The 12,421-nt window shown below is 47.7% G+C and overlaps 2 protein-coding genes across 4 annotated transcripts in view; one reads left to right on the top strand and one right to left on the bottom strand.

Moving 5' to 3' along the window:
* Positions 1–5,460, top strand: part of LOC137421360 (uncharacterized) — a 56,222-nt gene extending 50,762 nt beyond the window's left edge. For both annotated transcript variants that reach the window (XM_068107344.2, XM_078771505.1), the window contains one exon: positions 5,012–5,460. In XM_068107344.2, the coding sequence (XP_067963445.2) occupies positions 5,012–5,116 (105 nt within the window). In that variant the 3' untranslated portion in view covers positions 5,117–5,460. The remainder of the gene's footprint in view (positions 1–5,011) is intronic.
* A 2,444-nt stretch (positions 5,461–7,904) lies between these two features.
* LOC137421361 (neural cell adhesion molecule 2) overlaps positions 7,905–12,421 on the bottom strand; it is a 150,563-nt gene continuing 146,046 nt past the window's right edge. The window contains exons 19-20 of one of the 2 annotated variants that reach the window (XR_013622342.1): positions 10,201–11,502; positions 7,905–9,620 (exon numbers count right to left, since the gene is read on the bottom strand). Coding sequence is in view for 1 of the 2 variants with exons in the window: in XM_068107345.2 (XP_067963446.2) it covers positions 11,430–11,502 (73 nt within the window). In the remaining variant the exon portion in view is untranslated. Of the gene's footprint in view, positions 11,503–12,421 lie in introns of both variants that reach the window. The other variant, XM_068107345.2, reaches the window with a different exon arrangement.

The following is a 12,421-nucleotide window of genomic DNA, read 5'->3' as shown; positions in this document are numbered from 1 at the left end:
ACATGGGAAGGATGGCAGGGATGCCATCCCACCACATCGGGGGTCTCTCACTACCAATTTTGCACATCAAATTTCAACAAATTAAAAATTTGCCAATCACTGCCCATCATCTGCCAATCACTACTGCCAATCCCTTGCCAATCATCAAATTTTGTTTTTCTCTAATTTTGGGTCCAAAACACTAACCTCATCACCCAGTCTACTCACTAATACCTCTCGGTGCGCCAATCCCTGTCCAAAGCCCGGCTTCGTAAAGCCAAGCAATGGATGCTGGTTGTTTTGTGCCAGCGGCTGGATGCGTCCGGCATTCGGGGCAGGGACGGGGGCTTACCCGGGCCGAGATCCCACGCACCATCTCGGCACGGAGCCATCCAATGTCCCGATCTCGACCTGCCGGAATTCCTCAACAAAAAGTGGTCGCCATGACGACTCTTTCTATCGGGCCGCCCGCTCCGCCTAGTGGAGCACAGACGCGGCCGTTCAAAGCGAGGCCCAGCACGCACCGAGGGCCCGATTCGGCTATAAGTCGTTCTAAACTCTATCCCGTTTAATGTCGATGCTTCACCTGCATGCTTACACCCCGCAGCCCGTTCCTTGCTCACACCTCCAGCCGTTTCCATGCTCCTTGTACCGTTCCTTACACACCCAGGCACACCCATTCCACTCACAGCCTTGGTCACACACCTGACCACCGAACACTTTGGCACACATTCGTTGGTCGCACACCTCACCAATACACCGCTTCGCACCCCCTCCTCGGTCACCTCCTCTGTGACAATCACAGGTGTGCCCTCATTCGCACACCCAACCACGTGCCTCACCACCAATTCCAGCGTGCATTCCCACTCACGCTCTACCATTCCAGGTGTGCATCCTTCCATCCCAGGTGTACATCCTCGCTCACCTGTCACAACTAACTCACGCTCCATGTCACTCCCACTACTCTCACCTCCATTCTTGACAGCGCACTCACCCTTACTCTTGACAGCGCACTCTTTCCTCGTGCACCTGTCCGTCACACACCTTTCTCGCGCACACTCTCCCGTTACACCCTCTGTAACACTCACCACAGGTGGACACTCTTCCTTACTTCTGACAGCGCACTCTTTCCTCATGCACCTGTCTGTCACACACCTTTCTCGCGCACACTCCTGCGCACACTCTCCCGTCACACCCTCTGTAACACTCACCACACCACGCTTCCATGTGCTCCCTCGCACACGCGCTACGACCGACTCACTCTCGCCAGCACACTCACTCCTTGGCACGCACTTTTTCCTCACACACCCCAGAGTCGGACTTTCTCGCACACCTCCTCTTTCGCACACCAGACCTGTCGCACACTTCACCAACGGCCTTTCACGAACACCCGGGTCTATCTCGACCCCCAAGCTTCTTAAATCCCCTGGCGCATCATACGCACGACCATATTGGTCACCACTTACACCGGGTCCTCTTCCTCTTCGCTTCTCCTCCATCACCTGCGAATCCCTCATCCGGTTAATGAGCACATCATCACGATCCAAACACAGACTTTGGACCAATTCTTTTATCTCCTCTTTTATCTCTTTCTTATCCCCTCTCCGTCGCTTCTTAATTTCACTCATCCCTTCTTCCACCTCTTCTAATTTTTGCTTCATCTCCTTCATCTCTTCGTGCGCCCCTTTAAGTTCTTCCTCTAACTCCACTTTATTTTTTTCTATGTGCTCCCGCACCTCCCGCTCTTTAACCTCCATTACCTCTACCACCTTGTCCATTTTCCTCGTCAGGTCCTCATGTACCGTCTGACACTCTTTTTTAATTACCCCTACGTCCTTTTTCATCTCCTTCTGTGTCGATTTTAAACCCTCTATTACCGCTGTGTTCTTCTTTACCTGGTCCCCCAACTCCTTTTGTCCCACTGTCAGTTGTTCTACTCCCAGCGTCAACTCCTCTATACCACCTTGCAATTTTACAGTCCCCTTTCTCACCTCTTTCTCCATGCGCTCCTTACAGTGCCTCACCTCCTCGCGCACTCCTCCGACCTCCTCACTCACTCCTCTTCTGATCTCCTCTCCCATCACTTGCATCTCCTGCCCAGATGCCACCCTCATCTGCTCCATTTCCTCCCTGTGAGCATCCAGTTTGGTTTCTACCCCCATTCTGACCCCCTCTATCTGCTGCTCCATTTGTTTAACTTCCCTTTCCGCTTGGTCCCTCATGTCCCTCAATTTGCCTTCCATACTGTTTTCTAACCCCTCTAACCCATTTTTCACTCCCTCTATCTGATTCTCCTGGGCAGCCATTCTATTTTCTACCCCCTCTAACCCCTTTTGCATCCCTTCCATTTGATTCTCTTGAGCGGCCATTCTGTTTTCTACCCCCATTAACCCATGTTTCACCCCTTCTATCCCATTGTCTAACCCCTCTAATTTCTTGTCTAATCCCTCTATTCTACTCCCTAACCCCCCGATCTGCGCCCCCATGTCCTCCCTCAATTTCTCGCTATTGGACCCCATTTGGCCCTCCAATCGCTCACTATTCTTTTCCATAAGGGCCGTCATTTGTATAAAAAACAAATTCCAATCCACCGGGGGCGCTGCCACGGTCGCTGGCGCGGTGATCAGCGAGGCGCCATTTTGCGCGCCCGCTTCTTCGTGCGTGACGGCGCTATTTTGCGCGTCTGCTACCCCCGCTGTTTCGCTCTCCTCATGTCCCTCAATTTGGTCCTGGACCGACCCTGCTTCACTCTCCCCTACCGGACCCCAGCCGTCTTGATCCGCCATAGCGCGACTTGCAAAATTCGAGTTTCGTAAAACAAAACAAATTTCGGCCGCTCCAAATTTTGACCAAATTTTTTTTTTTTCCTCTATTCGTTTTTTTTTTTTTTTTCCAAAATTTGGTCGGGCCTCGAATCTCACTCCCGACACCAATTGTTACAGACGTGGCTTGGATGTTATTTACCGAGCGGTTTTATGGTATGACCACGTCTGCACAAGTTACCCGATTGTGCCCGAACGTTGACTAGTCGCGCGATGCTGGCTCAATAAGAAAAAGAAGACACCCGGCTGGATTACAATAACACAATACGACACCAATGTTTCGATTCTCAATTATATTCGTACGGAAAGGTTAGATTACAGGGGCTAGAGGTATATTACAGGAAGACAGGCACTTAGACACACTCTTATATTAACCCCGGACAGACGACAGACACACGGGACAAAATGCTGACTCACACGGGGGTTGATGAAAAGGAAAGGCAGGTCGCGATGGCTCAAGGTGCACTCTTGGCTCAAGGCAGAATCGACTCGGTCCGGTCCAGAGATGCGGGGAGGTATCGTCGCGCTGGGGGTGGCGGTGGCTTCTCTCTCCAGTCTCCAAGCTGAGGCGCATCTGACGTCACATCCGGCGCGGGGCCGCGTATATCCGGCGGGGAGTGACACGCCCTCGGCTCGTTAGCTCCGCCTCGTGGAATCGGCACGTTGCTTCTCATTGGGTGCGTGCGGGGGGGGTTACTGGCTCCGCCCCTGACGAGGAGCTGACAGCCAGCCCCTTCGGGGTAACCCCGTGGAGCGCATGGTCTGGAGCTAATCGAGCCGGTGTGAGGACGCATCCTCCCCCGCTCCGCCGCCATCTCTTCTGTTGTTGTTGTAATTGTTGTTGTAGTTGTTGTTATTGTTGTTGTTTGGGGAAGAAGATGGGAGGAGGTATGGGAAAGGTCCTAAACTCACTACTGATGCCATATAATCACATTCTGGTGCAACGAAGAGTCATAATTAATGGAGACGAGGCCTTAACTGACATAGAATAAGAATAACTAGGAAGATGTCCGAAAGTTGTCTACCTGTGGTGCGGTGGACCTGGGCACGACATTTAATGGGGGAATAAGGGGAAGGTCGGCTCTACTGATTGTTATTTACATGCAATGGGACTAGGGAATGGGGGATCGGGGAAAGTTGGGGAGTATTGGAGAAAATAGGGGAATATTTACAAGCGGATATGGAGGCCAAATTCCATATTCGCAACAATATATATATATATATATATATATATATATATATATATATATATATATATATATATATATATATATAATAACAAACAGAGCAGTCTCTGGAAGATGGTTCCATAGACTTGGGAGCGAGAATGAAGGAGTTGAGATGTGCACTCGGCCTGGGTTTTGGAAGGTTAACCTGGAGGGAGCTGCTGGAAGAACGTGCATCTTGGAGTCGCTGAAGAGGATCAGATGTCTGAAAGCAGACGGAGCATTATCAAAGGTTTGACGATAGAGAACATAGAGACCACCAACCTGCCAGGTAGTAGATAAGTGCAACAGACCTTGTGCTTTGGCCACATCACAGGAGATCCCAAAAACTTAGAGTTTTAGATTCGACGAATTGCAAGAGAGAGGTGATTTGGACCCGTGATGCTGGAGCAGAAGCCCCATGGTGTAGAGCAGCACATCATTGAACTACAGCCGAAGGCCTGGTGTGGCGTAAGTAGCTCTGATTAAAGGTTCGGAGAAATGTTTTCCGGAGTCGATGGTTTTGAAAATTGCAGAATGCACCGAATGGTCTTTTGGACCCGCTGTGGCTGGAGTCTGGGGGAAGGAATACAACGTGTAATGGATTCCACCCGGTGGTAAAAGACATCCGTCTTTTTGCTGTCGCCGAGCTACAAAGTCAATGTGACACAACAAGAACATTCTCTATCGGCACATGTGGCGAGAGCACTTTTCACTGCGTTTGGGGCCTTGTCTCCCACCAGAATCTGAGGGTGTAAAGATCCCTACATGCTCAAATTGCATGAGTTTGACCACTGAAGGAGTAGTCACATTGTTGACCATGTGGTTGCAACACATGGCTGTTTATTGCAGGAGGGGGCTTGTCGCTTCCACCATTGTAGTCACGAGTGTGCACGGTTTCTAAAGTCCTTGGATGCCTTGCTTGCTTTATGAAATTGTGTGATTGCCAAGTTTACTTTTCCTTGTAACCCCTGTGCCACTGGTCTTGCTTTCCTGACTCTGCAGGTGATGAGCTGGTTCTCTGAACGCAAACCAACTACTGGGACCCGAAGCAAATACCGGCGCCTGGAAACTCAAGATGACGGCTGGGATAAAGGGAGAGGCTTTTGAGTTGCTCCTTTCCACCTCGTTTATCTTGAACCCCCTCTCCTCCTGCTCCCCTGGATAACCGAAGGCTTGATTTATTGCATTAGTTGAGAACATTAACATTTATCCTGGATGTACAATTTATTTGGTTATTTTGCAGTTGGGCACTGTCCATTCTTCCTCCGCTCCGTTTCATGAGGATATAAGATCTTGGTACCTCATCGGCCGTTCCCCTTCCCTCCTCAACCATCCTGATGCAGACGGTAATATTTGAAGGAAATGTACTGTTGTTGAGACTCTGTGCTGGTGACACGTTTCCTTTGGGATGTTGTGAAATGTGGATAATAAATTGATAATCATTACCCCAACCGATTTTTGCAGAGTATATTGTTCTAATCTCAGACACACCAAGATATGCTCGGCCCATACTCAGTCGGATTGAAACTGCAGCAAAGGCAGTCGGATTGCTCATTGATGTATCGAAGACTGGATTTTATGCAATCAACATGGAGAACTTGAAGGTACTTGTGGGGAAGCTTTAAAAAGGAGGGCTGACTTTCAATATCTCGGGTCCTGCATCAACAGAAGTAACAGATTTAGAAGAAAAGCCTAGGCCTGGACAGCGCTCAATAAGATGAACTAGTGAGGTACTCATGCTACGCACGGGTGGGAGGCCAGAAGCAAACAGGCAATGCAGATACGGCGAATGCTAAAGCATGAAACCAATAAATTCCACATTCCTGAAGCACCGTCATACCTGTACTCAGTCGTTCGTCAGACATGGACAGCAAGTTCATCAGGGACGTCCATAAAAACGTACCCGTACGCAAACAAAAGGGTACGTTCACATATGGAAACATCGACCGTGGGACGGTGGCGTATCTGCATATGGCGATCCGCGAATTTCATGTTTAGAAAGTAGAAACCATCACGGCATGTCGTCATTCACTTGAACTCGATAACACTTTTTTCATTCCAAACAACATAACTCCAATCACAAATTAATCACAAAATAAACTTTTAACAACATTGTTAATGTTTCCTTCATTGTAAAAACTAGCAAGTCAACAGTTAAAAGGAGTTTGAGCCGATAAGTGTTACGGCCTTGGCAAGATCGATGGAGACAGCGATCTGTTAGCGTATACACTGCCCAAATAGCTATGTGGAATTCTCTCATGTGGAGATTAAACCCATGTCGTTTGAACTTTGGCTGAGGTCATTATTTACTTTTAATGATGTTTATATACGAATCAAAAATAAGATAATTGGTTTTGGGTCGTCCTTTCGGCATATCTCATGGGATTGTGAGTTGGAGAGATGACCGTGATGGCGGAGAGGGGGTTGGCATTCTCTCAAGCAGGGATTCAACCCATGTCCTTAGAAAAGGTCTTTGTCCGAGGTCATTATTTTTAACTGTGTGTTTTCATTCGTCAGGTTGCGATCGGTGCAGCCGTTTGTGCGGAACCCAGGAAAATACGTTATGCGGGAGTCCAAACCTGAAAATGCTGGAGACCAAAGCTGAAATTGGAAAAACAATATAGCCTATTTTACTCCAGGGGGTCCCAGGATCACCCACCCAACATTTGGTTGCGATCGGTTAGGCCGTTTTTGCGGTACCTTCGAACACAGACAGACGGACGGACATTTGGTGAATTATAGTAAGATAGAGTATGGTTTCATATGGTGCTGACAATTGCACACTAACAAGGACATGTGAGAGGTGTGGTGAGGGCTGCTATACAAGGTTGTTGAGGGCTGCTCTAGAAGGTTGTTAAGGGCTGCTCTACAAGGTTGTTGAGGGCTGTTATACAAGGTTGTTGAGAGCTGCCCTGCAAGGTTGTTGAGAGCTGCTCTAGAAGGTTGTTGAGGGCTGTTCTACAAGGTTGTTGAGGTCTGCTCTACAAGGTTGTTGAGGTCTGCTCTACAAGGTTGTTGAGGGCTGCTATACAAGGTTGTTGAGGGCTGCTATACAAGGTTGTTGGCTGCTATACAAGGTTGTTGAGGGCTGCTCTACAAGATTGTTGAGGGCTGCTATACAAGGTTGTTGGCTGCTCTACAAGATTGTTGAGGGCTGCTATACAAGGTTGTTGGCTGCTATACAAGGTTGTTGAGGGCTGCTCTACAAGATTGTTGAGGGCTGCTATACAAGGTTGTTGGCTGCTCTTCAAGATTGTTGAGGGCTGCTATGCAAGGTTGTTGAGGGCTGCTATGCAAGGTTGTTGAGGGCTGCTCTACAAGGTTGTTGAGGGCTGCTCTACACGGTTGTTGAGGGCTGCCCTTAATATAATCTCGAGAGAACATCACACAAATGAAGAGCTGTGGAGCACATTGCCCATGGTATAAGATTTGACAGCCATTGTTGGAGAAGGAAGCAGGAGATTGTGCCACAACTTGTGCTGTGGGATCAAAACAAGGCGAGAGGTCTTGTGGGTGCCCTGTTCTCCATTTTGGATCGGCTCGAGAGGGACACACCGTTGGTTGGGAAGCAGCTACCAATTATTATGAAAGATTGTGAGGAATGGAAGAAACTCATGTAGTTTGTTCAAAAAGATGATGATGACCGAAACCGATTGGCAGCAACTGTTGCAGCATATCGTAAGCGGACCAAGCCGGAACCGCGCCTCTGCACATCCATGGCATTAGTTGGTGAACGTTAAAGAACACATGGTGTCCTTCTCAAAGAGTCGGCGAGCTATCTCTGGCACCCTCGACAAATTACAAATTCCTGCCCAAGCCAGCAGAGGGCATCGCACCGGTCGTGCCCTCAGCCAATGATGCCACCCCGCATCCTTGTGATTTCATCGAACCAGTCCAGATTTTCCTGATTTTATTCAAATATCTTGACATGGTGAAAAATTCCAAAACATCAACAATGACTCTTTTTATAATTATTCAATAAAGTAAAAGGGTTAAATAGGTTTGAAAAAAGTGTAAATGTTTGGGAACACGATGAATGATAACGGTTCATATTGATTGTATCTCCTTAACCCCACACCAGTAAAATAACAGTCAAAGGCATTGTGACGTCACTATTGTGACAGTTGTTACATAGTTTAAAGGTAGTAAAATGCATGGTTGTGTACCACATTAACACATGCTAATTGGTCATGTATGTACTTGGAAGTGGCAGCACAGATAAAAGCGATGCTGAGAAGGAAAGTTCCATTATGCTCGGTCTCGTGGAGAAGGCCTGGCTCCCAGCTTGTGGGTTTCGGAGGTTCAACATCCGGTGTTGGTGAAAACCCTGACCATCGTTGGGCCGGACGGTTTACGCCAACCAGCTTGATTAGGGAAGTGATTGACGTGCAGTCAGACCCGCCCCTTCCCAGGATGTCAACCACCTAGATTAGGGACGATTTACGCCAACCAGCTTGATTAGGGACGATTTACGCCAACCACCTATATTAGGGACGATTTACGCCAACTACCTAGATTAGGGACGATTTCTGCCAACCAGCTTGATCAGGGACGATTTCCGCCAACCAGCTTGATTAGGGATGATTTACGCCAACCACCTAAATTAGGGACGATTTACGCTAACCACCTAGATTCAGGACGATTTACTCCAACCAGGTTGATGAGGGACAATTTACGCCAACCACCTAGATTAGGGACGATTTACGCCAACCAGCTTGGTTAGGGACGACTCACGCCAACCAGCTTGATTAGAGACGATTTATGCCAACCAGCTTGATTAGGAACGATTTACACCAACCAGCTTGATTTGGGATGATTTACGCCAACCACCTATATTAGGGACGATTTATGCCAACCAGCTTGATTAGGGACGATTTACGCCAACCAGCATGATTAGGGACGATTTACGCCAACCAGCTTGATTCAGGACGATTTACGCCAACGAGCTTGATTAGGGATGATTTACGCCAACCAGCTTGATTAGGGAAGTGATTGACATGCAGTCGGACCCGCCCCTGCCAACACCCCTTCCCAGGATGCCAACCACCTAGATTAGGGATGGTTTATGCCAACCACCTTGATTAGGGACGATTTATGCCAACGAGCTTGATTAGGGATGATTTACACCAACCAGCTTGATTAGGGACGATTTACGCCAACCAGCATGATTAGGGACGATTTACGCCAACCAGCTTGATTCGGGACGATATACGCCAACCAGCTTGATTGGGACGATTTACGCCAACCAGCTTGATAAGGGACGATTTACGCCAACCACCTATATTAGGGACGATTTACTCCAACCACCTATATTCGGGACGATTTATGCCAACCAGCTTGATTAGGGACGATTTACGCCAACCAGCTTGATTTGGGACGATTTAGGCCAACCAGCTTGATTAGGGAAGTGATTGACATGCAGTCGGACCCGCCCCTGCCAACACCCCTTCCCAGGATGCCAACCACCTTGATTAGGGACAATTTACGCCAACCAGCTTGATTAGGGACGATTTACACCAACCACCTAAATTAGGGACGATTTACACCAACCACCTAAATTAGGGACGATTTACACCAACCACCTAAATTAGGGACGATTTACACCAACCACCTAAATTAGGGACGATTTACGCCAACCAGCTTGATTAGGGACGATTTACGCCAACCAGCTTGATTAGGGACGATTTACGCCAACCAGCTTGATTAGGGACGATTTACACCAACCACCTAGATTAGGGACGATTTATGCCAACCAGCTTGATTAGGGACGATTTATGCCAACCAGCTTGATTAGGGACGATTTACGCCAACCAGCTTGATTAGGGACGATTTATGCCAACCAGCTTGATTAGGGACGATTTACGCCAACCAGCTTGATTAGGGACGATTTATGCCAACCACCTAGATTAGGGACGATTTATGCCAACGAGCTTGATTAGGGACGATTTACACCAACCAGCTTGATTTGGGACGATTTACGCCAACCAGCATGATTAGGGACGATTTACGCCAACCAGCTTGATTCGGGACGATTTACGCCAACCAGCTTGATTAGGGACAATTTACGCCAACCAGCTTGATTAGGGACGATTTACACCAACCACCTAAATTAGGGACGATTTACACCAACCACCTAAATTAGGGACGATTTACACCAACCACCTAAATTAGGGACGATTTACACCAACCACCTAAATTAGGGACGATTTACGCCAACCAGCTTGATTAGGGACGATTTACGCCAACCAGCTTGATTAGGGACGATTTACGCCAACCAGCTTGATTAGGGACGATTTACGCCAACCAGCTTGATTAGGGACGATTTACACCAACCACCTAGATTAGGGACGATTTACGCCAACCAGCTTGATTAGGGACGATTTATGCCAACCAGCTTGATTAGGGACGATTTACGCCAACCAGCTTGATTAGGGACGATTTATGCCAACCAGCTTGATTAGGGACGATTTACGCCAACCAGCTTGATTAGGGACGATTTATGCCAACCACCTAGATTAGGGACGATTTATGCCAACGAGCTTGATTAGGGACGATTTACACCAACCAGCTTGATTTGGGACGATTTACGCCAACCAGCATGATTAGGGACGATTTACGCCAACCAGCTTGATTCGGGACGATTTACGCCAACCAGCTTGATTAGGGACGATTTACGCCAACCACCTAGATTAGGGAAGTGATTGACGTGCAGTCGGACCCGCCCCTGCCAATACCCCTTCCCAGGATGCCAACCACCTTGATTAGGGATGGTTTATGCCAACCACCATGAGACAATTAATCAAATCGGTCTCTGCAGATTGTGCACATTCTGGTTAAAGCAGCTTGCATTGTGCTACGATCTATTTATTACGTACGTGGGTAGTTTGGGAGGAAGGTGAGAAGGGAAAGAATGTTTGGAGGTGAGTTAGAGGAAATAATGAAGATCCCGGCATGTTTGCGTGTGTAATAAATAGATGACCTTTTTGCGAACTTGCTCAGCAACTGACATTTGTTAAAAAAGAAAGTTCCGTCTGTAAAAGCCAAACGGTGCAGTCGGTTATTATAACCACAATGCAATAGCACTTTGTATTCACAATTCCAAGTGAAGCAAATATAACCAAACTATGAGCTTATCTCACCGAGAGCACTGTATAAAATGTAATAATATAATACAATTTTTTTTATTTGTGTCCGCATGACGATACCCCATATAGCATCCCATTATCGCCAGTATTACAATACAACAGTAGTATAATATACAATCATCAAATATAAATACAAAAAATACGGTAATGCGCCTGTGTATAATACATGATGTGCCGGAGTTGTCATTGGAAGAGTGCGGGGTTGAACATTCGTAGCGTGATATTTGTGCAGGTGTGACACGTAACATGCATGGTCCTCTGTACACCTGTCGATCTCATTTGGGTTCTCCATCACGTTTCCAAGCGAACGGTGAGGTGGGCCCTCCCGCTCCTTCGGACCCCTCGAGGCTGTGAGACAGGGCAAAGAGGGGCACAGACGATGGGAAAATGAGTGGTCAGGTGGAAAAAGGAGGAAGCACGTGATGAGGGAGTAGATGGACACAACGGTGGGAAAATGATCGGTGAAATGAAGTCCACACAGGTAGCGTGGATGAGTTGCAGCTGAACAGGGGTATCGGATAAAAACCACAAAGCATGTGAGGGGGACGTCAACCTGTGTTGCTTTTTAACGATGATGTGACCTAAATTAACAGTTGTATCTCGTTGTATTAACAACGTTGTAACAGTTGTAACATTAACAGTTGTAACAGTTGTATTAACAGGTGTATCTCGCCATCTGTTGCATAGATGGAAGGGAGTCCGGCTGGAAAACCTTGAGGCAGTTTAAGATTGGAGCAACACATTTTTTTTCTGAAACTTTCTGAATAATCCTCTTGAAGAAGTTCTGTCACTCAAGCTTTTCGGTCTCACTATCTGCCATGATCTTTCCTGGCAAAACCACATTTGAAATCTGGCCTCCAAAGCCAGTCGTGGACTGGGCATCCTCCATCGTGCGAAGTCCTTCCTTGGCACACCTGAGCTCCTCACCACATACAAGGCTTTCACTGTTGAAACCAAAGCTTTCAGAATCATTGGAATCTTCCGCGATGAAGCTAACTCCGAGGGCCTTTCACTCACTCACCGCAGGCAGGTTGGTGGTCTTTCTGTCTTCCACAGACTCCTCTCCGGCCTTGCTCCCCCAGCTCACTCTGTGCTCTGTCCCCCAAATATTCATACAGGTCGCACAAGATCTGCCACCAACCCTCTGATGGTTAAACTGCCAAAATCAAGACTCTCTTTTCACCTTCACTCTTTCATTCCGCTTTTCTCCCGCTTCTGGAACAAACTCCCTCACTCTCTTCAATCCCACACCTCCCTCCAGGTCTTT

Source organism: Myxine glutinosa, chromosome 2, assembly GCF_964187855.1.
Source record: "Myxine glutinosa chromosome 2, kmMyxGlut1.1, whole genome shotgun sequence".
NCBI lineage: Eukaryota > Metazoa > Chordata > Myxini > Myxiniformes > Myxinidae > Myxine > Myxine glutinosa.
This window is presented reverse-complemented; position numbering and strand designations above follow the sequence as displayed.